The sequence below is a fragment of the Arachis stenosperma genome, chromosome 3, assembly GCF_014773155.1.
Source record: "Arachis stenosperma cultivar V10309 chromosome 3, arast.V10309.gnm1.PFL2, whole genome shotgun sequence".
Taxonomy (NCBI): domain Eukaryota; kingdom Viridiplantae; phylum Streptophyta; class Magnoliopsida; order Fabales; family Fabaceae; genus Arachis; species Arachis stenosperma.
The window spans coordinates 12,643,898-12,670,140 of NC_080379.1; the positions used below are offsets into that span (position 1 = coordinate 12,643,898).

The following is a 26,243-nucleotide window of genomic DNA, read 5'->3' on the forward strand; positions in this document are numbered from 1 at the left end:
ACTAAGTTTCAATTTAATTTTCAACTAATTAGTTAGTATCATAAAGTTAAGTATCACTATTTTTATAAGTTGATTTATTTATTTATTTATTTTTAATTTTTATACTAAATCAAATTTAACAAAATAATTATCATTGTATGTTAAATTTAACAAAATATTTTTTAATATAAAACACAAAAAAATAATTTATATTTTATGTTGAGAGAAAACATAATATAACAAGGAGGCAAGCATATACATTTATATATAATTATTAGTATTTGTTTCAAATATATACATTTATTTATATATAATCATTAGTATTTAGCGAACTATCTAGTATCTATTTCATTCGTATTATATAGTAATACAAGTCTCTATAAAGTCCCTCTTCTTTATGGGTGCTAGCATGATGTTGTTGTAGGCCATGACACTACTGTAATCTAAGATAGCGTTTGGTTACTATCCATGTCTCTTAAAGACATGGACACGGTAAAACATGTCTTTTGTTTGGTTTGATGAGACACAAAATTTAATCATGAGAAGACATAGATGGACATAAATACACAAAATTTATGTATCATTTATAAGTTAAGACACTAAGACACTAATTTTTTTTCCTTTAAATTTTAATTTTAACCTTAAACCCTAATATGTTTTTTCCTCCCTCTCCTTCCCTCTTCCCTCTTCCCTCTTCCCTCTTCCCTCTTCTTCTGCCTCTATCTATCCTCTTCCCCTCAATCACTTCTCCCTCTGCCACCATCACCGTTGTCACTCAAGATCTGTTGCCCACCACTGAATCAGTCGCAACGTCGTCGCTGTCCACCCCTCACAGCCCAGCATCGCAGATCGTGTCGCCCCACCATCGCGGATCATCACTAATTCACTATCACGGGTCTCATGGCGGTGATGGGTCTCACTGCTTCACTGCCACGGTCTCACGGCTTCACCACCATCATTTTCCATATTTATTCCAGCTCTTTCTGTTTTTTTTTGTTAGATCTGTACTTTCTTCAACCCTCATTACATCCCTCTCATCTTCATTTCTTTTTTTTTTTGTGGACTAGTGTTTGATTTTTAAAAAATAATTGCTGAAATTTTCATTCTGTTTCAATTTTTAATTTAAATTGTTGAAGTAGTGATTAAATTTTGTTAATGATATTGATTTGGGATGAAGTTGAAAAATTAACATTGGTAGTAAAAATAACTAATAATAATGGTAACAGTAATGATCATGTTTTAGATAAAATAAACATTTGAATTAGAGAATTGTGTTCTGAATATCATCACCAAACATGATAAAAAAAAATGGTATATATATGTATCTATGTCTACTTGTGTATCTATATTTGTGTCTCTGTGTCTAAAAGACACCAACCAAACACAGCCTAATACATAGGAGGCTGGGAGATGAAATCGTGGAATGTAGCAGCTGCCTGGCTGGAAGGGGAAGGCGTTGAGGGTTTTAGACTTTTAGGGTGATTTTTTTAGGATTTTGGATTTGAAAAGGTTTGACTATAATAATTTTAAAAAGCAAAAAAGAGAGAAGGGGTTTTAAGTGGGATGAGCTAGGACAATAAAAAGAAAAAGAAAAAAGTGGTTGCTTGATGGGTTTGTCTCGGCTTGCCAAACCTCGCGGATAAATGGTGCAAATTAGGTGACTCATACGTTTAATCCGGCCCGCCTCTTTTGGTGGGTTAAGCGGGCCAAGCTGGCAGGCTGCGGCACATTTGTCACCCCCACTGATAATTTACCTTGTCATCCTCTACCCAGACCCCAGTGACCCAAATGCAGAAATAAAATTGGCTTTAGGATTAGGGCCCATTGCATATTGGACTAACATGATAAGCCCCACTAATATTAACCACTTTTCCTGGATTAGAAACACCCAAAGCGCCAAGATAGCCTTAGCTCTAATGGCATTTCTCTTCCCTCACCCAAGCCATGAAAACCAGAAACTCATAAATGACCGTCGTCATAAGTCATAACTCTTAAAATTGAAGTTTAATCATGAAGAATTTTTATCTCTCAGCATCTCAATCAATAAATAATGCAAATTATACAGTTGAATCTGAAAAAAAATTCCAGAGTAAAATATGAGATAATCAACCAAGAACCCAATGATACTATGAGCAGAGACAACAGTAAACTTGACCGCAAGTGTGTACCATGGCTCGGTAATCTGAGCGGCAACAAATTACTATTACCCTCAGCAGAATCAGTAGGATATACAAACTTGATGGTCGCATGTGCCCTCCACATTGATTTTGGCAAGGCAATTATGTAGCGCAGCAGTTCTGGTCAAATTTTAGAAATTAGTCACAAAGATGAAAAGAAAACCACAATCAATAATCATATATAATAATCGTGTATCAATTCAGTTCAGCTGCGAGATCTTTTACTGCCTTTATATATTAATAGCCCAAGCATAAGTTCATTTTTTTAAGCTTAACTACAAACACTTTGCAACTGAAGCTTGTACAAATAATTTGCTTATTCTAAAATGAAATTTACGTCAACAATTTATCAGAGTACAGAGAGAAGACCATAGACTATAGTCTATAGAAATACGTCATAAGCTCCGATAATTCATGTCTAGCATTGCACACAGACTCTACAAAAAATAACAGAAATAGCATACAACATTATTTCCAGTTTGATGCTTATTTATGCATCGATGCATCCCTGACTTTGCCAGAACAACCGAACGAAAATATTCAGCATTCAACAACAAACAAGATAATTTCATTTCCTTCCAGCACAATAGCGCAAACAATCACACTTAAGAACTAAAGAAAACATCTTTTCACTAAAAGAAATTTTTAGATGCCCTCCCTTGCTCTTTAGCACTAAAAGTGTACCAACATCAATAGCAATTAGGAAATAGAAAGTACGAATGACTTACAAAGCTGAATTGGTAGTGCAAAAATACTCCTTTTGTCTTTAGAGTATTATAGAAAGGGGAAAAAAAATTTTTCCAAGCATACTCTTTAGGGTCTAACGTCTTTTCCACCAATGCATCCAAATTTCTTAGCTATTCATTATGGAAAAACAAGACACAGAGTGGCATTAGCATTGTTACCTTTTCAGGAGTTGCATCAAGAGCTCCTAATGCTAATGTATCCACTAAGTAGCCTCTCCACTTGCTTCCCAAGAATGTCAGCCTCCAAGTTCACCTTCTGACCAACTTCCTTCAATGGAATAACCACCTTCTGCTGCGTGTACGCCACAAGCATGAAATTGAACCATCCTTCTCCATCATTCACATCCACCACCGTCAAACTCGTCCCGTCCACTGCAATAAATCCTTTTGGCACCACATACTTCAGCAACTCCTTCTCGGCCTTTACCTACTATCAGTACCAGTATATATTTTTTAAAATCATTACCAACACAACGAAGAAGCAAAACTGCTCAATAATTCGTTAATATAACACATGAAAATTTTAAACACTGATAATTGCCATTTTTACTTCTCACATGATGATGAGCTCTATGGTTAATAATGCATTCCTAACTATTCGAGTAAGGTTTCTTTGTGCCACAAAACACTTCGCGTAAAAAATATACAGACAGAACAGAATGCATCTTCAATATTTCAATATTTGGAGTATGAGACAGAATTCTTGCCAACAGAAAGTCAAGCCATATAATTCATGCTCCTTGAGTACATTTAACCCATACTAGATCACAATCACAGGTTCTTTATTTGTATAGAATATTTCAACACTATAAATTGAAGTGAATAATTATGATTACATGCTTTCAATATAGTACTTGTGTATCCACGATGGCATAACTGCCTAACTAACCTTTTACCTTAATCCAAAGCGAATCACCTTCAGGAACCTTCGAGAGTATGATACCCGTGCCATCCACGTGACCTTGGACGAAGTGTCCGCCCATGCGGCTTGTAGGGGTCAACGCCCGCTCCAGGTTTACCAGTGACCCGCCCTGCAGCTCCTCCAGCGAGGTCTTCCTCAGAGTCTCCGGCGACAAGCCAACGGTGAACGTGTTGGCGTCGAACTCCGTTACGGTGAGGCAGGTTCCGTTAACGGCGATGCTATCGCCGAGGTTAACGCCCTCAAGAACGGTCTTGGCTTCAATTACCATGTCGAAGCCACCGTGTGGGGCCTTGCCGAGTTGCTTGACGGTTCCCAATTCTTCAACGATGCCAGTGAAGAGGCATCGAATTTGAGGTGCGGTGGCATTGGTGCGGCGGAAGGGGAGGGTGGATCTGGGTTTATTGGGGAGGAACGTCAGGCGGAGTGGGGAGGGTTTTAAGATTGGATTGAACGCGAGGCGGCGACGGTGATGGGCTTTGGAAAGGAGGAGAGAGGTGTATGTTGATGGTATGATTTTGGGGGTTGTGGATGTGGAGACAATAGAAGATGGAACTACTGCTGCTGCTGCCGCCATTTGCGTTGCCATGTTCTGTTGGCTCAAGTGTACTGCTTTATTTGTTTGGTTCTTTATTTCCTACTGGAGGCCAAGGGAAAACAAACAGCAAGAACAACACACACCGGGGCGGATAAATAGAGAGTTGTGAAAACTGAAAACAGGCTAGGAATGAGGGATTAAGGGACAAGGGGGCAAATGCAATTGACTGATGAATGAAGCTGGATACCGAAAAAAGCTTCCTTAAAACATTATCAAAATATATTTTTATTTATTAAATTATTTTTGTTTTTCTTCCATAATAAAATTCTACTAATCATGAACTAAACTATTTAAGCGCATTGAAATTGAAGTAAAAAGTCACAAATGTTTTTTAAGAAAATAACATCTCAACATAAAAAATAATTCTTAAATACATTTTATTAAAACATTAAAAGGATTATGATCAATCAATAAATAAAAATAGAAGAAATAAAAAGGCATCTAGAGAGCATATTATGATTATTATATGTTTCTTTATACAACAACGTAGAATTTACTGATAAAAACTATGAATTAGAAATTATGCAATTCTAGAAAAAATGAGTTTATTAAACAAGAATACAAGCATGGCAAATTAGAGACTAGAATCTAAATATTCATAATGAAGTAACAATATACTTGTTTAACATCTTTTTATTTTTGTTAATATTAATATAGTTTATGAAATTGAAATAATAAAATTATATGAATAATATAATTCTATAATTAAAAAATAAGTAAAGAATATAATTTGAAGATAGAAAATTAGATTTTTCATGTTTATTTTCTGTTTATTTGAAATTATTTCTCTAAGTAGATACATCTAACTTTTGGAATATCTTAACCCCTATTTTCAATCCTTCTCCTCTCCTGGTACTCCCCCTTCTGTATAAAATGATGGGTTAGGTTTCAAGTTAAATCATGTTATATTTAAATCGCTTTATCATAGTTATATCATGCAATGTTAGGTAAGTCACTACTTTATAATGATATTTTTTCATGTTTTTCTGTATTTTAGTATATCACATACTTTTTATAATAATATTAGTAAAATATATTTAGGTTTTGAAAATTGAGAACCAACTCTGTATAAGCCAAGAATTAGCCAACTGGTAAATTAGAGGCACTGATGACTTTAACCGGATGTTGCTACTAATAGGCACACGAATGTTTCTTTTTCTTGTAAATTGGATGGTTTTAGATATGATTTATATGTTTCATGTGTTACGCATTAATAAAACATAATTAATTATATGGAACCAACTAATTTATGATCAAAGCATCTGTTCCGTGATCTCTCCTATCACTAGCGTATCTTTCCTCATGTTTTGAACGTGGTCAATAATAATTTAAAAAATAAATTAAATTATAAATTAATAAAATTAATTATAATTAATTATGTTGTTCCATTCTTGGCTGATTATTAGTTGGTTCCATATACTTTTCCTTAAAAAAAATGGTTTAAAAATTAAATAATTATCAACAAAAAATTTGGATAATTCGAATGGTCATCCCATTCTTCCTCTTAAGCAGATGTCCAAAATTTAAAGTTCACCTTGTACATGAAAAAATTCCGTGGGCAACCAAAATTAAAGCTAGACATCCTCATCAACTGCAAATCTATATTTTAAATAATCGAAGTTTGTAATTATTTAACATTGGAGCAATCACAGGTACCATTATCCAACATTAACATTTTATTTCTTCTCATGGCAAATTATGCAACACGATGGAATTTGAAGTTTGCCTAATACAAAATCTTTTTCTCAGTTACAAAATTGATAGGAACCCAAAGAATTAAATACAAAGTCAACATCCCAAACAAGTTCTGGAATTTGGATATAGGGAAAGAGGGGATTATGATTCGGTTTCCATTTTCTCGTGTTCGACTCAACAGCTGTCACTTCAAGCACGTTTTTTCCTCAGTGCGAACGCAGGTCTCCGGCCACTGCTTGAAGATGACCTCGAAGAATTTGACATCAACCCTCGCAAGAGAGCTAAGACACCAAAACCCATGAAAGGGAAGTACATTTTCAATAGCTTCTCGGATGCCTTGTTGGAGAGCATCATTTCTGATAACACAGCAACCTGAAATCCACACACAGCTAAAAGATGTAAACTAAAACAATGCAAGACACAGATTATTATCCAAATCCAACTGTGATAGCTGATAGAACTGGTTTAGATTTTCCTTGAATGTGAAAGTATGAGAGGAAATTGTTTATTCAAGAAATGATCCTAGATCACTGAGACCAAAGAACTAAAAGGTACAGTGTTCTTGTCCGCAATGCTAATCAAATACCTATCATCTTTTCCCTTCCTCTGTTTTCTGCTTTCTATGTAGCTAACTTACAATCGAAATGCACATGCCCCCTATATCGGCATTCATTACTCGACCACCTAACCATGTAAAATTTGGCCTACTTGCTATTTGATCATCCCTAAACATCAGAATGCATCTATTTGATGATCAGTCAACCATGATTGGGATAGAACCCATTACCACGCAAAGCGCGGACATTGCAACTTAGTAGTGTAGGGTAATGACATGAAAAGTACCTAATTGTTAGAAAGGCCATGTGATAGAACATCTTTTTCTTCTTTGGATAAAAGAAGACTTCTATAATTCTATTAAGATAAACTGATAAAGACCATTTGATATAAGTTGATCATAGGTTTTGCTAAAATTTAATCCAAAAAACATTCAAAGTTGCATAACTGCAATCTTTTTTTTTTCTTTATATACATATTTAAGAGTTTAATTTTAATTCATTGTAAGTGTAAAGCAGTTTTACACATACATTATTACTTAAAGTTTTACATTGATCGCATGAATGATCATCTAGAAAAATGAATACGATTGGATGCTTGTATAAAATGTTTTATAGCATAAGTACATCAAAATTAAACTCTGTATTTAAATAACAAAGTTGGTCATCATTAACATAACCTATATCTAACATTGCAAGCTTAACAAAAAGGGAAGACAACATAGCAAAAATGTATGAAGGAGGTGAATCCAATGAAAGCCAAAAGATTCCGATGCTAGACAAATTTAAGATGTAACTAACTAAATCTCGTTAGAGCAAACTCAGAGAATCCTAAGAATTCATATTAATATAGGATCCATATAAGCCTGTGATTCTAACACAAGTCACCAATGAATCTTGTGACATAGCATTGAGAAATAATTAAAAAGAAAAAGAAAAAAATTACCATGGAAGTGGAGAGGGATGCACCATAGATCAAGCAAGTGGTGTTGAACCAAGGCTTGGAAGCGAAGAGGGCATAGAGATTAAGAAGAGAAAGGGGCCATAGAAACAGAAGCTCGAGCCAAACCAAGCCAACAAAGAAGTGAGGTTTCTCAGAAACAAGGTAATCACCATATTCATGGGTGTACCATTGCTTAAGCTGGACGAGAAATTCAGGGAAGTAAGTGAGAGGAAGACATGTTTGTCCATCAATGAGGGGTGCAGTGAATGCTATTAACAGGAAGAACAGGAACAGAACAAAGTCTATCAGATTCAATGCAAACCCCATTTTCTTTCTTTCTTTCTTTCTTTTAGGTTTTCTTTGATAGGAAGGGGATCTTGGAGCCCTTTCAAACTTTAACTAGACTGGACATTTTCGTGCTTCAGTTTTCACCTTTTTTTTACAAATATAAGAAATAAATTTATATTTTTTTTAGTTTTTATTTACTTAGTTTTGAGGTTTTTTAGTTGTTTTGTGGTACAAAAAAAATAAAATAATAATCATAGTATAGTTATTATTATAAATTAAAATATACTGTTATACTAAATTTGATTATTTTAGTAACTAAAAGAAAAATTTGAAATAATATGTAGGGTGGTAAATGGGCCTAAATCCGTCGGACTGACACGCATAATCCACCAAAAAAGGCTGGTTGAGTTGGAAAATTGAGACCGTCAAATAGCAAAAGCCTGCCTAACTTGCACCGCTTAAATCGCGGACTTTGGCGGGGTGGGGCAGGATGGACTTCTCCAACGGACTTAGTCTTTTTTAGTGAGGGGGTTATTTTTGTAATTTTTTTTTGCCAAAATCTAACTTCTCCAAACCTAACTTACAATTGAGTGTTTTGGATTATATTTATGTTACTTTGGAGACAATATTTATAATTATGTTTTGGATTATGTTTATTTTGCTTTGGAGAGAATATTTATACTTATGGTTTGAATGAAAATTTGGTTTATAATTATGTTTATTAGTTATTTATAATTACAAAAACTTTAATGTTTGTGAATATAAAAAATATAATTTTTTATACTTTTAGAAATTATAAATTTATTAATATGGTTGTGAAATTATATATATTATTTAGTAATTAATAATTAAAAAAAAGATAAGTTTTGGCGGGCTGCTCACAGTTAGGCGAGACAGAATGGGATTCTAGGACCGCCTCACTAGGCGGGGCGGAGCGGACCAGCCTGCCAAAAAACGGGTTTCTGGCGGGGTGGGGCGTGGCGAACTTCCCCACTTACCACTAGGGGTGTTCAAATCCAAACCGATCCAAATTAAACCGCTCATCCAATCCAATCCAAACCGAAACCGATTAAAACCGCATTAATTTGGATCTAATTGGATTTTATTTTTTACAAACCGCTGGATCGGATCGGATTTCGGATCTACTTTTCAAAACCGATCCAATCCAATCCAAACCGCACAATGTGCTATAATATTATTATTTTATTATTATATTTATAATTATACTTATAACATGTTTAATTTATTATACATTTTTATATTATTCATGTATTATTATTATTTAATAAATAGTTTATGTTCAAAATGTTATTTATTATTTATTTTAACTAACCTATAATTTTATTTCTATATTATGTTATTGTTGGTTTTTTAAGATATTGTTGAAACTTGTTATGTTATTGTTAATTATTTAAAATTTGATGTTAAGACTTGTTATATGTATTTAATTTTTTTAATTTACAAAACCGCAAATCCAATCCAATCCAAACCGCTTGAAATTGGATCGGATCGGATCGGATTTTTTTTAAAACATCATCCAATCCAAACCGCACCGCAAGTATAATTAGTGTTCGGATCGGATGAGTTTTTTACTCAAAACCGATCCAAACCGCACCGCGAACACCCTTACTTACCACCCCTATATATAGCAGATATAAATATATGGTAGTTTTTTTTTTTTTGGAACTTCTTTTTAAAAAATTTAGAATAAATAATATGAATTAAATTTTATGGTTTCTCAAACTAGCACTTTCTAGTTCCTACTATTCTTAAGCTAAAATACTATTTCATTCCATGAAAGTTAACCCTTTTTTTTTTACAAACTTTATATATTTAAGATAAATTTAAACTAAATATTAAAAAAGAAGAAAATAACTTGATCAATCTTATGTTACATAATCTTATTCTTCTATCACCACTTTTATTCTTCCTAATATAATATATGAATTTTGTTGGTAAAACACATCTATGCAATCTATTTACAAAGTAAATCTCCTTTGGCAGATATTGGTTACTGGTTCTCTTTGTAGTACTGTTCTCCAAACTTTGAGAGTGCTAATTTTCAAACTTTTTTTTAGTTTTGAGTCACATACTCACATTAACATTGTTTTAAAATTCTTTATTTTAGATGCTTTATTAGTATATCTTACATCATTATGATTTGATTCTGGTTCAGGGGATATATAAAGCCAATTCGGGAAATATAGCAGCAAATTCATAGTGGGGCAAATGATATCAAGTTTGATGATTTTGTTGTAGCTCGTGGCAGGTGCTGCTCCACTTGATCAGTTTATCTTTTCCTAAGTTATTTACCATATATTTCTTCTCAATAAGATTCTCTTCTAGATAACTTTATTACTTGTTAGCATATTCTAGTATGCCTAATGCAACCAAGTGAAAACAAATAGCTTTCTGAAAAAGAAGTATATATATGTTCATTGTACATTTTATGAGAGATATCATCAATGGTTATTTAAGTAATCATGTATGTTGGATGTGTAATATGTTGGATTTACTGGATCATCGTTATTTGTTAGGTATATTATGTTGTATTTAACATTTTTTTAGTTATTTAAAAAAACCATAAATCCAATTCAATCTAATCTATTTATTTTGGTAGTGAAACAATATATATTTATCGTTTATGTGCATTTTAATTTTCTTCGCTCATAAATTTTGATATTTGAATTTATTTGTAAATTTTTAATAATAAATTATAAATAAATTATGATGTGAAATTGTGAAATTTTAGAGTTTATTAATATAAAATTATTAAATTTAAATATTTAAAATTATATATTAAATTTTTAATAATTTTATTTTATATTTAATTAAATTTGTTTAACTACAATTCAACTTTGATTGGATTATTGAATTAGTCACTTGACTGATTTGCTAACCGATTCGATTCTCGCACATTAGTTATGAAAAATTACATCGAACCAACTAGGTTAACTAGATACTCAATTGTTGTTTTTTATTTATCTTTGGCTTCTTATCAAGATTGGTCCAATTCACGACAAAAAATTAATTGCAAACAGGTCAAAAATGGAGATAAAAATAAGTAAATTGGTTGAAGCAATCCGTTTTTAGCGATTCACTAGTTTAGAATAATAAAATATAATTTGTTTTATATATTCATATATAAACTTATTATTTTATCGATTCAATTTTTAAACCTTTAAACTTTTATTATTTTACTAGTTTAATGATCAACCTTCCAAATCATACGCATTGAAGTTGCTCTTATAATACATGACGATCCACATAAACAAGGGAAACTAGGAAACTATTTATTGAGGAGTTTTTGTAACTACCAGAACATCAAAACAGGGTGAGAAATATAATAGGAAACAAAGGGAGTTTGGAACATGGCTAACTTTCTACTACTGTTAAACATGTCCTTATCTCCTTCTTAAGCCTAAATACAAAATTGGTATCACATTTTCTTTCTTCCTTTGATATCTGATAGGACAATTCCTTCAAGTTGAAACCTTATTAGTCCTCTTCTCCTGTTTCCATTTCTTCTTTCTTACTCACTTTCCCTTTTATTCCTTCCATTGTGAAACCAAACCTCATTGCTGATGATGATTGAGGAATGAGGAGTCTCCTTTGTTTTGAAAAGCTACATGCTTTTGCTTTGACTAAACCTAACAACTCGTTTGCCCCGAGATGCGAACGACAGGCATCTCTGGTTGGCCGGTTGCTCCTGAACTTTTTTTGTTTTAGTTACTGGTTTTTCAAGCTTCAACATTCTATGCATGCTGTTATTATTTACAGTTCTTAGAAATCAATGATAGGCTCCCCAACATTTAGATTTCTCTCCACTGTCCATGGTAGGTCAAAGAGTTTGGCAGTGATGAACTTGAAGATCTTGTTCACATTGATGTTGTAGGTTGCACTTGAAAAGAACAAGGGGGCATTGAGGGCCTTAGCATATGCTCTTGCCTGTTGCAATTTCATCAATATAACAGCATATCACATACATTATTCATAACTTTAATAATATTCATATTTGGCTCTATTTGAAAAAGGCTTATAGCATTGCAACATGTGTTGCTTATCTTGCTTTGTAAATAAATAGAGGCATGGGGGTGTGTATGTCCTTGTCTACCTAAGGTTCAATCATCATCAAACATGCACTATCAAAGATGGGGTCCAATTTTACCAAAACTAAAATAGATAGGGACCATACCTATTGAAGATCCACAAATCTGAACAATTATGCAGGTGATTCTATTAATGTTTTCAAGAAGAGAAAAAGTTTATGACTGCATAAAATTTGTGTAAAGCTACACTCCTGTAGCTGAAAATTTTGTACGCTAATATTTGTAACAGTTCATTAAAAATCAAATCATAATAACATTTTAATCCTCAAGATATATATTTCAATTTCCAACAGCTTAATCCACCGTTCATAATTTATGTTTCAAAGTTATTAGGAGTGATGATATTTATTATTAATTACCATACTTCATCCTATTTTTTTACATCACATAAACACAAGCTATTTTGACTCAAATGAAGTCCTAACGTTGCTTCTTCATGACTCAAGGATTAGGATAAATCAAAGTTTGAATCTAACGGTACATGTGAGAGATTGCTAAGCAGTGGATTAGATTGCTACAATTTGCAATCTTTAGAGACTAAAGTGTTATGATTTGATTTTTTGAGAGAGACTGAAGTATATTCTACCCAAAATCATAAGTTTCATGACTAAGCATAGAAACTGTGCAATTAAAATTATCTTTTATGTGCCTATACCCTACAAAGATACTGATAATGTGTCTGCATGTAACATGTTAAGAGCTATTAAAGGTTTCTTTTAATGTTGTCTGCAGTAAGCCCTATTAGTCCCTTTCACTTGAGTTGATGTTTTAACCGAAAACAACAATTAAATCATAAGAGCTAAGAAACAAGGAAGGGAGGCTTCATATTGAAGCATTGACTAAAACCTTTCTTAGTCCTTATTCAACTTCATCAAGAAATCATGTACAAAATTGATTCCTCTTCCTCTTGTGTGGATCATTCCGTAGACTTCCATAACTTTCTTTTGACTATTAGATTCTTAAACTGGTTAAATTGAAGGAAAACGTGGTTATTGATAAGTTTTAACTAATTATATTTTTTATTTTAAATCTAAAGTGTGATTAGGAATAAAATTGAATGTGACAGTCAATAAGGAAAATCATTTTCAGTTCTCTGCTGGTTTAAGAAACATCCACCAACATGTTTTTTATTGCAATATAATTTTACTATTTTTTTAAGAATAAAAATTTTTAATATCATATTGAATCCTTCTTTAGAACTTGATTCAAGAATATCACTTTTTTAGGCATAGCATTTTGGAATTAATTTCTATTTACCAACAGTATTTTATACTGTCAGCCAATGAAATTTAGCAAGAAAATGTGCCAAATTAACATATATAGCTATCTATTATAATAACTACTCACTATGATTTTTCACTTGAACTTCTTGGCTAACAGTCTAAACCTTATTTTATACTATGGATAGAAATTAACCTCTTATCAATTTTTTCAGAAATTCATATTTAGTGGTAGATAAAATAAAATAAAATAAAATGGTGAAATTGAAAATATTTACCTCACTAGCAATGGTCCATTGCATATCAATAGGGAGCTGAATGAAATCATCAAATTTGGTTCCTATCAACACTGGAATTGCAGTCTACCAAAAATTGAGCAACAACAACATCATCAACACTTAAAATTCTTAAATTCCTCTGTTATCAATCAATCAACATTGCACAACAATTAACTAAAGATAAGCAGACGGATTAATTATATACCTGGTTCCATTTCCTGGCTTCTGTGTACCATCCTAGAACACTGAATCCAAAACACCCACCACACCATAAAAAAAAAAAAAAAAAAAAAAAGTAGCAGAAAATTTTTCTGAGATTAGCAAAGATTATTTAGCTACCCAAAAGCTAGTCTCTTCCCTGATTTAATTTATGAGTTACTAATATAAAGAAAGCACCTGTTTAATGTGAATCTGCTTGTTAGATCAAACATGATTAAGATTGCCACAGAGTCCGTACATGCCACTGGAATTTGCTCTATTGATTTTGAATCACCTGCACAAATATACAGATTATTAATAATTAAGTAATCATAAGTTACAATGATTAACAAACGAATCATCTCTTTTTTTTTTGTAATAATCACTACTTAACCTTGAACTTCCCAGATTGAATACGAAATACGTGCCCCTCTAACATCCAAAGTTTTGTCCATCGGATTCAACCCTTTACCCTGTTGCCCATTCTCATCCCCAACATATTTCACCTTACAAAACCAACAAATTAATTAATAATTAATAATAATTACTTAAGTTGTGGTTTGCAATTGCAACGTTGTTGATGCAGAATTGTTCCTCGTTAGTCACATTATTATTTTCACGAGTTTTAATTTCGAAAAATTCGTAAAATCACAATTTAAAACAGAGCAATAATAAGGAAACCTAATCAATCAACAAATAAGACTCACCAAGAAGCTGGTTTTTCCAATTTGAGAATCACCTAACAAAGTGATCTTCAAAGAAACCAAATCGGGATCCAACTCATGAGCATGAAACTTTGGTGGCGAAGCCGCTTCATCCAACAGCCGAGGAGATGGCAATGCCGCCGCATCGGCCGGAAGTACGTGGTACGTGGCGGCATTGGCTGGCTTCGTGTTCTTTCCGCCGGAGCACGTGATGAAGTGGTGGAGCACACGGAGGAAGCACCTCCGTAGAACCACAACGCGCTTCTCGATCCGCCGCCGCAGCGTCGTAGATTGCTCAATTTTCCGGCGTAACTGTGGCATGCTAACAAAAAACGAAAAACACTTCTCTGATCTTTTTCCTTTTTAGTTTCTCTGTTCTGTAATTTTTGGATTTTTCAGAGAAATTAAGAAAAAGTTGGAAGTGTTTGAATGTGTTTTTGTTTATTATTATATTTTTTTAAATTTATTTTCTGTTGTTGATGATGGCCTCAAACTCAAGTGCAAGAAGTGAGCCTCTCAGCCATGAAAATGAAAGACGAGGTTGTGTGTTGTTTCATATTTTGAAAGCCCCAGGGGCATTTCGGGAAATAAATCCCTCATTTTTTTAATTTGATTAAATAATAATAATAAATAATAATAATTATAATTTTTATTATAATTATTATTTATTATTATTATTATTATTATTCTGAAGTGTTTATTAGTGTTTTCACTTTTCGGTTACAACTTACAACGACTTTTTTGCTATGAGACGTTACTAGTCCCACTACTTTAACGCTACCGTTGACCGTTAAAGTATGGACACTATGCTTTTCCTCGTTTTTTTTTTAAAATCATTTTTAGTGGTTATGAATTTTTCTTCTTTCGGTTTACTCTAGAGTCTAGACACATGCTCCAAAGGAATTTATATTCGGAAAAGAAAAAGGGTTTGTTGTGAAATTTGAAAAAGTTGTCTTGAAGTGTATGCAGTATGCTTAAATAGATCCGTGAGAGTGGCTACCGAAGAAAAGAAAAACTGAGATAAAGAGGAGTTTTCCGGAAAGGAGTGACATCAAAAAAGTTATACTAAAATAAAAAATAGAAAAATTATAACTTCAATAGGGTATGTTTATTATTTACCTCTCATAATGTTTTCACTCTGCAATTTGTTTACAACTTTAGTTTAGATGAGTGTCAAAAAAAATTCAGGTTATATGTAAGACTAGAAATGAATTAAGTCAATTTAAATTTGATTTGTTAACGATTTGATAAGTTGAATTTATGAATTTGTGAGCCAAATTTTAATTTAGATAAACTCAATTTATTAATTTATGAACTTAATTAATCAATTATTATATATATTATAATATACAATTTTATGTAACAGATTTATGATCATAATTATGGGAGCAAGTATTCCAGGGAATTAAAATTTTTTTTTAAATAATATATAGTAATAAAATTTATTTATTCTTACTATATAATTAAATTTAACTCTAAAATGTTATTGAACATCACTTATCAACTTTAATTATATAAAAACAAATAATAATTCGAAATTCAAATAAATTTATTATAATAATCTTTAAAAAAGAGTAAAATAATTATAAATTTATTATTTTACAATTGTAACTAATAAATAAATTTAAAGCTTGAAAAAATTAATTATATACTTAGTAAATATTACTATTATGCTGTGTACATAAATTTGGTTATTTATTTAAAATAGAATTAATTATGAATTTGGTACCAAAAAAATTTAGATGTTGACAAAAAGGTCTATAACAAAAGTTATTAACAAAATAGTCATTGAATAATTTGAAAATACGACAAAAATAACTAATAAATATTATATTTATTATAAGTGATAAAAAAATTTTATATTTAACAAATGAGTTATTCATTTAATTTGAATTGTGTACCAACGCTTAAATAAATATTTAGAAGATGTACACAACAAATTTAGACCAAAATTTAGTCTCAAGATTTTTTTATTTTTTAAAAAAGTTTAGTTATTCACAATTAAAAATTTTTACTTGACATAAAATTATAAAATTTTGAGAATAGAAAAATCTTTTTTTAATGATAATTGTAAAAAATGACATCAAAATATGATTTCTAAAGTCTTTTTTAGAGTATATATTTAAGATATATCTAGTTCTTTTTACTGTATTTTTAAATATTTTAGAGACTTATTTGTTATTAACATCTCTTTAGAATTATTTTTGTCAACGATATAAATTTTCGAATACTATTTTAATAGTTTATTCATTCAAAATAATATATTTCAAAATATCATTCTCTCTTTTATAAATTGTCACTAGATTAACATCTTAATTTTAAAATAACAAAAATATTTAGTAATCAACAAAATTCAATCCAATATTTAACTAGATCTTACTACAAATATATAAAATTGTTGTGTTAACTTAATTTTAAATAAAATAAAATAATCTTATTAAAATAATTTTAATATTAAATTAAAAATGACTAACAAAAATATCAATCCTATATTTTATAATAATAAAATATAATTATAAAAATTATTATCATAATTTCCGCTTACAAAATTTTTTAAATTTGTGACTAGACGTATATAATATATAATTTTGTATATACATACGTAATTTTTTATATATAATTATGATAGCGTAAAAAATTATAATTAATAATAAACAACATATATAATTTATAATTTTTTATATATAAATTATAATTTATTTATATAAAATTATAAATTATATTTATATTATTTGAAATAACTCATAAATTTGAGTCAATTTGTGAATTTTTAGTGAGTAAAACGTGAACTTTATAATTTTTAATTTTTTATATTAAATTCACTTTTGTTCATAGTTATGTATAGTATATGTAAATAAAAAATATATGAATATTCGGGTTATTATTTGACTTAATGCATCATTTAATTGTAAATATTTGATTGATGTGACATCAATACTAACCATTTAAACCCTAATAATGGGAAAAAAAATGTGTGGTTCTTGCTAGCTGTGCTGGACTGCTGGTTGTTGCATGTTATTAGTTCTGTATAACTCTATCTCCCCCCCAACAAAAATATCTTGCTAGCAAACTTACAAGACGGAAGCGGCATTATTTTGTAGGTGAATATTCTAATAAGAAATTTATAATTATCTCTATGCGAAAATGTTTTTTTAATTATAAATAATAAATTGTAGACTTTAATTTTATTATATATATATAATATAACTAAATAAATAAATCATATTTAATAAAAAATATTTTTAGTATCTTTTATTGAAATAGGTATCTGTTTTAAAATACAAGTTTAATCCATTCAATTATTTGAAATTAATTATGTCCTTCATCTCAAAGTAACAAGATAAAATAAAAAAAATCAAAATTTAAATTTTTGTCATAAAAATTTTGAACTGTTAAAAAAAACAATCATAAATAATTATAGAATTAACCTACTAAAAAAATAAAAAATAAATATTGTATAAAAATTTATATATAATTATTTTATATAAAATTAATAATTAAAAATTATTAATAATTTAATATAAATTTTACATAAAAATAATTAGATGTGAATTTTCACCGAGCTAAGTTGAATAACATGAATGGTTTTGTGATTGCTTGGCTAAGTTGAATTTTGAGTGATTTTGATAGTGACGGTTGAATTACCGTTGCCAAGTGGCATTAGCACGTACATAGATGCATATATTCTTTCCACAAAAACAGTAACTGGGTCTGTGCCACGCATGTAACTTATCTTGATTCCTTAACACATGTCCATTAGAGAAAGCTTTTCATTTCTCCGAGAACTCTTGGTTGCAATTTCAGTTGACTAAAGCCAAGTTTTAAATTGAAGAAAACAAAACAAACAAAATAGTGAGTGAAGTCATTTACCAATAAAGTGAGGGTTCCATTTTAAGCTTCCTTTATTAAGCAGTAAAATAATCCTGAGATACAAGACATGAACATGCATAATGCTCACATATGAACACGTGTTGCCATGGATAACATGCTCAATGGTCCTATATTATTGAGCGGAGCCGCAATGAAACATTTTCAATTTTATTGGTTTATGAAAATATTTTATTGAGATTTGTAGTTATCGCAGATTCATAATGCAATAATGCATAATTATAGATAGAATCAAAATATAGCAAGTTAAATTTCTTTTTTAAAAATAAAGAGCCGAACACAATATGACAATACAGTAAAGCAATCAAACAAAAAATAAAATAATAACTTAAAAATAACACAACAGTTATTAAAAATTTTTTCTATTATTTTTGGCATAGTCATCAATAACTAGAAGGGTCGACATCTCTCCACTCGTTATAGTTCATGACAGTCATGTGTGTAATTTCTTTAATATCTTTACTTTTATTTTAAAATATTCTTCTATTTCTTTCTAACCAGATATTCTAAACGATCGCACAGAAGCATCTCAATCTCTCTCAATCGTTGTTCTCTATTCTCTCAATCGTTGTTCTCTATCCAACACAAAAAATATTTTTTTATTGTACCTGAAATAGACCATTGTTGGTCAAACATTGATATCCAAGCACTCCACACCTGCCAAGTAAACTCATAGCATCAAAACAAGTGTTGCACATGTTCCACATCTCTATTACATAAAACACAGGCATTATCTAGCTGGTTAATGATCCCAAGCCGGCTTAACCGTTTCTTTGTATTCACCCTACCTATTAGGACAAACCAAGCAAACAACTCTATTCTTGGTGGAACTAACCCCTTCTAAATGGTTTTTGTGTAGCTATAACTTGTAACCTTCTCCTCTGGGAGTATCGCCTCCTGCAAAACCTAAACAAATGAGTTAGTTGAATAATCTCCTAGTTTATCATATTTTCACACCACCCTATCCTCTCTGTTAATTACTAGTTTCACAGATCTCAAAGCCTCATGTAATTGACCAGTAGTCCCAACTCCCATTGAAAGAGCTCTCTCCTTCATTGGAAGTTTCAAATCCACTTTAACCCGTCTCAGAACCCACAATCTCCTATAACAGATCCACATTGGTTTGAATAAGAGAAAAGCCTGAAAAACCGATCTTTTAGAGACCCACTAAGCAACCATATATCCTCCCAGAATCGAGTACGCCGCCCATCACTAATCTCCATGGATAAGCCTGTAACCATTTTCTCTCTGATACGGTTATTCGTTATTTATAACTGACAGATATCCTTTCACGGGCCTCCTCTAGAGATAGAGTTTGAGTTGACAGTAGCTCCTTAGAATTCAGATTATAACAAGAACAAACTATCTTCTTTCACAACGAGTAATCTTCCTTTGCGAACCACCACCACCACTTAAACAACATAGCTGTGTTATGAACTATAGCATCTCCAACTCCCAAATCGTCTAATTTTTTACTCCTTATTCTCCTTTTTTTTTTAATTTGAGATATTAGGTTAATTTTGATTTTAACTATATGACATTGAAAAAGAGTTATACCTTTTATAAAACTTTAACACGACAATAGAATTATCTCTAATAAAGTATATTTATATTCTATATATAAAATAAAAAATTTTATTATGATACATATCAACAAAAATAAATTTATGTCAATAAAAAGTAATTATTTTTATATTAAATATATAAATAATCATTAAAAAATAGATATAATAATTAATAACTGTATAAATTATTTACATTGATAATGTATGTATAAAAAATAAACGCTAAAATAAAAATATATGAACAGAAGTCAGACAAAAAAAATGACTGAAATATGTTTTCTTGAATTTGAATTCTCTAAATTTTAAATTTTCACTTTAGAAAGTAAATTATGATTTTTCACTCTTAAATAATTTTTTTCTTATATTTTTTTTTGTTTCACTTATGAAATAAATTTTAAAAAATTATTATTTATTTTTTAAAATAAAATTCAAAATTTAGAGTATCTAAATTCGGTTTACTTAAGCTAAGTTAAAATCTATATTATTAGATCATTTTGGTGTATTATGATGCACAATTTATTTTAGTGTATAATATAATAACTATGTAGCAGGCTAACCTTTTTTTTCTTTTTATAGTTTTTCAAAAAAAAAAAATAATAACAAAAAAGGGAGTTGTATACTTGTGATGGCTGGCTGGCTGGCTGCATAGGATCACATCACCAGATAATTAAGCTTGAAATTGTCGCATTCTTTTCATTCTTTTAAAACACAACAGTTTGTTTATTACATATAATAAGGCCGGTACATACCATCGTCCTCGGAGTGGCATGCATCATCGTATTACTCTTTTCTTAAATAAGCACAAATGATAGTTTATTGACATGTTTAGTGATTAGAGGTTGTTTGGGTGCTTTTATAAATTTAGATATTTTATGTAAAAATATTTTTTATTTATTAATTATGTTTAAATATAATAATATAAAAATATTATTTATTTTTTTATTTATTATGTAAAAAATATATTTTTATTTTTTTAAATGTAATTTATAATTTTAAATTTTTTTATTTTTTATTTTTTTATTTTTATTATTAAAAAATTCGCTAAAACTAAAAGAAATTATAAACTTTTTTAACAATTTAATAACACTCAAACAAATTCGTAGTATTTTTATTTTTATTATTAAAATTTTGTCAAACACACTAAAAAATTAAAAATAAATTCTAATTGTTTAACTGCACCCACATAAGTTCTTAATCTTGTTACAAATATAATAAAAAATGTTTAATCATGTCATTATCATGATACTTAGTACTTATTATTGTTGTAGATACTTAACAATCTCTCGCATCAGAGCCAAATTTATGATAGCACGTTACATCAACACTTACATATGTTATATTCAAAAATATTGTTTGTACAGCACATATTCCTAACACTTGTATAAAAATACAATTGTTATTAATTAATTAATTGTGTATCTAAAATATTTTTAATTAACAAAATAAGTATTAACTCAACTGTTAAGTAAATATGGATATTAAAATAGTATCTATTATTAAGAGCGTAATCACAGTACAATTGATTTATGGATTTATATTTGTGTCTAAACTAGTGCATATTGACATCACAGATTCACAGTCATGAACCATAGTTGATCAAAGTTTATGCAAATTTTTTATTTATTAAATAGTAAATACATACATAGTATATTTAATTTGAAAATAAAACTCAGATTTTTACGTTTCTTTAAACTGTGTTAGTTACAATCTTACTACAGTTACAATTTCCTTGCAAGAAGGTAGAAAATTTTCACTCTGGTATATAGACTAACAATCTGTGTGTGTGTGACAACATTCTAAAAATATGAACATGGTAGCAAAATAAAGACATAAAATTTCACCAACCAAAATGGTTTACTTAGACTGGTGAATTTGAGTTATCATCTAAACTTTTGCTGCGCTGCCTCTTTCTACTCTTCTGTCTCAGTATCTCTTTAATTTCTGCTTCTCTTTTATCTACAAAAACAATCAATTCCTTGAAGCTAGGAGTTTTGGTTGCCCTTCTACGCCGCCGGACCGGTTGCTGAATCTCCTCGTCGGCTTCTTCGTGCTCTGGGATGAACTTTGTGTATTGACAGAACACTCTAACAAAGAACACAATCAGTGCAAGGAAACAAGTAATGCCACACACAAGGAAGAGGCCCCAGAAGCTTTTCAAAGATAGTTTGTTTGAATCAGCATCATTGCTTGCACACTCCTTCTTATTAAGCCATTTGTCATGGATCCTTTGCAGGTCCCCATTCTCCGAGAGTTCAAGAATCGCCGTTGACATGTCCACGGCGAGGGGAGAGTCCCTCTGGAATGCCTGTAACCAAATGAAACAAAAATGAGTACACAATTTCCACCAATCCCCAACCATATTGACGTTTAAATACAGGAGTAAATTACCATTTCTACCCATAAACATTTTAGAATGCTAACAAATTTAACCATAAATGAACGAAACTAGTTTTGTATCCACGAAAGATGATTTATGTGTAACAAAGTAGCCAAACATTAATTTTATTCATGGTTAGATTTGTCAGCGTGGTACAAAGTTAGTTTTATTTATTCATGGATAGATAACTTGTATAGATAGTAATGGTAGTTTACTCTAAATTCGGAAATACGTACAAATCCCCAGCCACTTTTAGTGAACTCCTGGCCAACAGTTGTAAACTTGCACTCAGTATTGGCCATCAAGATCTCAATATAAGGAAGTTCATCAACAACCGCCACAACCCCTCCATTGCTCGGCCCACGCTGAAGAGCATCGATATAAGCCTCCATGTTTTTCAATGTAACTATCCTAGATTCTGCTATGTGGAGTTCATCTGTCAGATACTTCCTCACAAATGACCCGTCTTGAATTCCAATTGGTTGACTACTAGAGATCAAGCTATCAATTCCTTCGATTTGTGTCGATAACTGCTGCACGGTTAGGATTGATGTCAAGCTAGCTGTGTAACTTGAATTGATAATCAACACCACAAATAGCCATATGATTAACACCAGTCTCCCGAGAGCACTCACAGTGTTCTCTCCTGTGACAAGTCAAAGAAGCAAACATGAAAGAATTTTAAGGATTGTCATACTTAAAACTATAAAAAGGGAGTAAATGAGAATTTGAGGTACATACTGTGTGAGAAAAACATTGTTGACAAACTAAACCTGCAAAAAGAGATTTTCATTTGATCAAATTATGTGAGGTACCGTTGAAGTAAGCCATGCAACAACTAAAGCTTAAAAAAGGAGAATAAGGCATAGTTCTATGAGTTTAATTTTGATTCATAATAGTGTAAAAAGTCTTGCATTCTCTCCAATTAAATTCTTTCTTTTGAACAACCATAAGTAGAGAGTGTGCAAAGTAATTACTTTTGCTGATGTGACAATACATAATTAGGAAGGATTTCAAATGGCAAAAAGGTACTAACCAAAAGACTGTTATTAGTTGCTTCCTTGGTGGACCGCGGAACTCGTGATTGAGCCGGTGCTCGAGGATCCACACAACGGTTCCCACGAAAAGAAAGAAAGCACCAGTAACACACCACATTTGAGCTGTGAATGGCTTAAGGAAAGACCAGGGGCTTGACTTCTCCTCCTTGACAGGAACAACAACAACAAGCCCTGATTCCATAAAAGGCTGAGTAAAATCCACAAACCTTGTTCTGTTCATGACAATTGTGACATCTCCAACAGCTGCATCAAAGTTCTGAACATGGAAATCACCAAAATAAACTATCACAATTTAAACATGTAGCAGGGTCCCAAATGTCCTTGATCTACTTAAGGAAATCAAATTTTATATTTAAGTTGATCTTCTAGATACTAACTTTCATAATTAAGATTTAGAGACTCACATTTTGTGCAACTTGATCTACAAGATCATTGTAGCTAGGATTCCTTTCACCATTTCCATACAATATATATTGTCGTGGGACGGGATAAGCCAACAAGTTCAACGCCGCTTCAAAGATATCAATGCAATAGCCTTGTACTCCTGTAGGACTCTTGTCTTTGGCAACGAGCTCCTTGTAGCTTACTCGATTCGGCACTGCTATCCGCAATGGCTTTCCATTGTTGGGGAATACCCATCCTTTTGGTGTAGTTTTAGCATCTCCCGGCCATATCACACTATAAAGCTGTTGAGTGCTTTTAGAAGAATGGTTGGATGATTTTGCATATGAAATATCAGGAGCTACAACTGACAAACTAGAGTGATTAGACCAGTAACCAATTCTACGCAATCCAGATCCGACAATATTCAGAATATCATATGCCGGACGGATTAAATTCCTATCTGTATCAAACCCAATTCGACCACTCGAACCAGTGAAGTTTGTTCTTAAAATAGTTTGCAGATACTGAGGGCCGCTATCAAAAGTGCGAAGTGATTCTAAATGCAAGGTGCTTCCATTATTGTCATGCAATCTAGGGTCACTGGAGAAAGATATATTCCCACCTTCATTGAGAAAAATGTCAAGGGCATAAGCTGCTAACCAGACAGAATCATATGCATAGAATGCATAGGAATTGAAGCTTGAAGTCTGCTTGTCCTTTCGACGTTTCAATTTAGTGATCAAACTCTTCTTCATATCAGTATCAGGAATGTGATTGCGAAAAGCCACAACACCTTCTAGAACATTCATTGTGTCAGTGTCTGGTGTCTCGGATGAATCCAGAACTGAAGGAAGCCAATCTGTTGCAATCCAAACATAGCCATTGCTCATCATTCCTAGCTGCTTCGCAACACGAAAGATTGACAAACCAGAACCAGGATTAACATGTAGAACATAGATTCTTGATTCCATTAAGTTCACTTCACTCAACAAGTCACTGACATCATTTCTGTTGGCCCCAAGAGGGAGTGCAGCCTTATAAGAGATCTTGGCACGCTTCGTTGACAATGCATCACCCAACACAGAAATTCCATTCTTTCCATTATCATCATCTACAAAAATGGCAATTACCTCCCTCCATCTGAAATATTCGACAAAGTCAGCGATTGCATACATCTGATAGTAGTCACTGTGAGTGGTTCGGACGAAATATGGATACTGAAGTGCAGATAGAGTAGGATCAGTTGCAGCAAATGATAGAAGAGGTACATGAAGTTCATTAGCCACATGGGAGACGACATGAGCTATTGAAGAAGACTGTGGTCCAATTGTGGCGACGACATCATTCTCCATCAACTGCAGAGCTACATGATCAGCCAGATTAATCAAGCAATAATCGGAGATTAATTACTAATGAAGCAAAATGTTGTTGGCTCACTAAAAGTATTAACAAGATTGAGCTACATGGTTTTTGCATACTAATTGAAGAACTAAAATCAATAATTTATTATAAAATTGTTTTGAAAAATACCATTATTTAATAACTAAGTATTGAACCAGAGGGAGTACCTTCCATTGTTCCAAGAAACCCGTTGCAATTTGTGTCGTGAAAAATAACCTGAAGCTCAATGCCAGGGAGAATGCTTCTATTGGAGTTAATATCTTCTATGGCAGCCATAACAGCAGGTTTAGCAGATCTTCCAATGATGGAATCCAAAGTAAACAAGACTCCAATCTTCACAACCTTTGGTCTTGAAGAAGAAACAGTGGAATTCACAGTGGTATTAGGCGAAGGTCCTGTTATTCCCACTCCTTCATTGCGGAAAATCCACAAACACAAAGCAAGCATAAACAAAAACCACCTTGTTCCAATAACCATGTCTCCAAGAACAGAACCTTCCTTTTTAAGAAAACCTTGAAAATCCTTCCAAGTTCTTCAGCTTACACCAACATCATCAAAACACAAGAACTAAGAACCTTCTGTGAAATGCCAAAAAAATCCACTCCAAGAATTCAGCTCAACCCCAGAAAACTGAACTGAGCACTCAACATAAAGAAATCTTACAACCAATTGTGGCTACAAAATCTTATTCTAAGATTAGATACCCACTCTTAAAGTCTTACCCATATGGAAATAAAACAAAAAATACATACTTTTTCACATGAGAGTATCCATACTTTTGTCTAAATATGTTCCAATCAAGGTAAGCAGCAAGAAAAAGAAGCCACTGAATTTATTTAAATAAGGGTTGGTAGGTTTTTACTTTCTAGTTGAAACTGAAACCCACATGACTAATTTATTAATACATATTAGTTATGAAAACACAAACAATATTATAATATCAATAATCTTATAATCTAATCTAACAAAATCCTAAGAACAAATTATGAGGGGTTAAGAAGAGGGTGTCTAAGATTTTACCTCAAGACCAGGTTTTGTTGCCAAAAAGCTAGGAACAATTCTGGTCTGGAACAAAGTGGCACCTAGTTACTGTTTCTTAACTTGAAGAAAAGAATCACTTACTTTAACATTTGAGGCACATTCATTATAATATTAATAAATT

General features: G+C 31.5%; 4 protein-coding genes across 8 annotated transcripts; all 4 read right to left on the reverse strand.

Moving 5' to 3' along the window:
• Nucleotides 1-1,810: 1,810 nt before the first annotated feature.
• Nucleotides 1,811-4,593, reverse strand: LOC130966344 (riboflavin synthase-like). 3 transcript variants are annotated; one of them, XM_057891132.1, is made up of 3 exons: nt 3,799-4,593; nt 3,062-3,329; nt 1,811-2,276 (listed from the first exon to the last, which is right to left on the reverse strand). In XM_057891132.1, the coding sequence occupies exons 1-2, from the start codon at nt 4,408-4,410 to the stop codon at nt 3,078-3,080; spliced, it is 864 nt and encodes a 287-aa protein (XP_057747115.1). In that variant the 5' UTR covers nt 4,411-4,593; the 3' UTR covers nt 1,811-2,276; nt 3,062-3,077. The 3 variants fall into 3 exon arrangements, with proteins under 3 accessions (XP_057747115.1, XP_057747117.1, XP_057747116.1); XM_057891134.1 differs by lacking the exon at nt 1,811-2,276 and having other exon boundaries at nt 3,099-3,329; nt 3,792-4,593; XM_057891133.1 differs by lacking the exon at nt 1,811-2,276 and having other exon boundaries at nt 3,099-3,332; nt 3,792-4,593.
• A 1,454-nt stretch (nt 4,594-6,047) lies between these two features.
• On the reverse strand, nt 6,048-8,015 carry LOC130970110 (uncharacterized). Its single transcript, XM_057896097.1, has 2 exons — nt 7,615-8,015; nt 6,048-6,486 (listed from the first exon to the last, which is right to left on the reverse strand). Exons 1-2 carry the CDS (start codon nt 7,936-7,938, stop codon nt 6,304-6,306), a joined length of 507 nt encoding a protein of 168 aa, XP_057752080.1. The 5' UTR covers nt 7,939-8,015; the 3' UTR covers nt 6,048-6,303.
• Nucleotides 8,016-11,123: 3,108 nt separating this feature from the next.
• Nucleotides 11,124-14,916, reverse strand: LOC130969764 (septum-promoting GTP-binding protein 1-like). The gene is made up of 6 exons (XM_057895647.1): nt 14,412-14,916; nt 14,099-14,210; nt 13,903-13,999; nt 13,712-13,751; nt 13,507-13,590; nt 11,124-11,847 (listed from the first exon to the last, which is right to left on the reverse strand). The coding sequence occupies exons 1-6, from the start codon at nt 14,727-14,729 to the stop codon at nt 11,683-11,685; spliced, it is 816 nt and encodes a 271-aa protein (XP_057751630.1). The 5' UTR covers nt 14,730-14,916; the 3' UTR covers nt 11,124-11,682.
• A 6,548-nt stretch (nt 14,917-21,464) lies between these two features.
• On the reverse strand, nt 21,465-26,217 carry LOC130969833 (glutamate receptor 3.4-like). Of its 3 annotated transcripts, none has more exons than XM_057895727.1 (7): nt 26,102-26,217; nt 25,249-25,659; nt 23,701-25,043; nt 23,275-23,552; nt 22,980-23,011; nt 22,475-22,884; nt 21,465-22,166 (listed from the first exon to the last, which is right to left on the reverse strand). In XM_057895727.1, the coding sequence occupies exons 2-7, from the start codon at nt 25,556-25,558 to the stop codon at nt 21,720-21,722; spliced, it is 2,820 nt and encodes a 939-aa protein (XP_057751710.1). In that variant the 5' UTR covers nt 25,559-25,659; nt 26,102-26,217; the 3' UTR covers nt 21,465-21,719. The 3 variants fall into 3 exon arrangements, with proteins under 3 accessions (XP_057751710.1, XP_057751711.1, XP_057751713.1); XM_057895728.1 differs by having other exon boundaries at nt 25,249-25,716; nt 26,102-26,132; XM_057895730.1 differs by lacking the exon at nt 26,102-26,217 and having other exon boundaries at nt 23,701-25,035; nt 25,249-25,464.
• Between the last annotated feature and the right edge of the window lie 26 nt (nt 26,218-26,243).

Coding starts and splice junctions, on each gene's coding strand:
- LOC130970110 (XM_057896097.1), bottom strand. CDS start 7,938: ATGGGGTTTGCATTGAATCTGATAGACTTTGTTCTGTTCCTGTTCTTC. Junction 6,487..7,614: donor CATCCCTCTCCACTTCCATG/GTAATTTTTTTC, acceptor TGTGGATTTCAG/GTTGCTGTGTTATCAGAAAT.
- LOC130969764 (XM_057895647.1), bottom strand. CDS start 14,729: ATGCCACAGTTACGCCGGAAAATTGAGCAATCTACGACGCTGCGGCGG. Junction 13,752..13,902: donor AGCAGATTCACATTAAACAG/GTGCTTTCTTTA, acceptor TTTTGGATTCAG/TGTTCTAGGATGGTACACAG. Junction 11,848..13,506: donor AATGGACCATTGCTAGTGAG/GTAAATATTTTC, acceptor AAATTGCAACAG/GCAAGAGCATATGCTAAGGC.
- LOC130969833 (XM_057895727.1), bottom strand. CDS start 25,558: ATGGTTATTGGAACAAGGTGGTTTTTGTTTATGCTTGCTTTGTGTTTG. Junction 23,012..23,274: donor CAACTAATAACAGTCTTTTG/GTTAGTACCTTT, acceptor CTCTTTTTGCAG/GTTTAGTTTGTCAACAATGT. Junction 22,167..22,474: donor CTAAAAGTGGCTGGGGATTT/GTACGTATTTCC, acceptor ATTTGGTTACAG/GCATTCCAGAGGGACTCTCC.
- LOC130966344 (XM_057891132.1), bottom strand. CDS start 4,410: ATGGCAACGCAAATGGCGGCAGCAGCAGCAGTAGTTCCATCTTCTATT. Junction 3,330..3,798: donor GTGATTCGCTTTGGATTAAG/GTAAAAGGTTAG, acceptor TACTGATAGTAG/GTAAAGGCCGAGAAGGAGTT.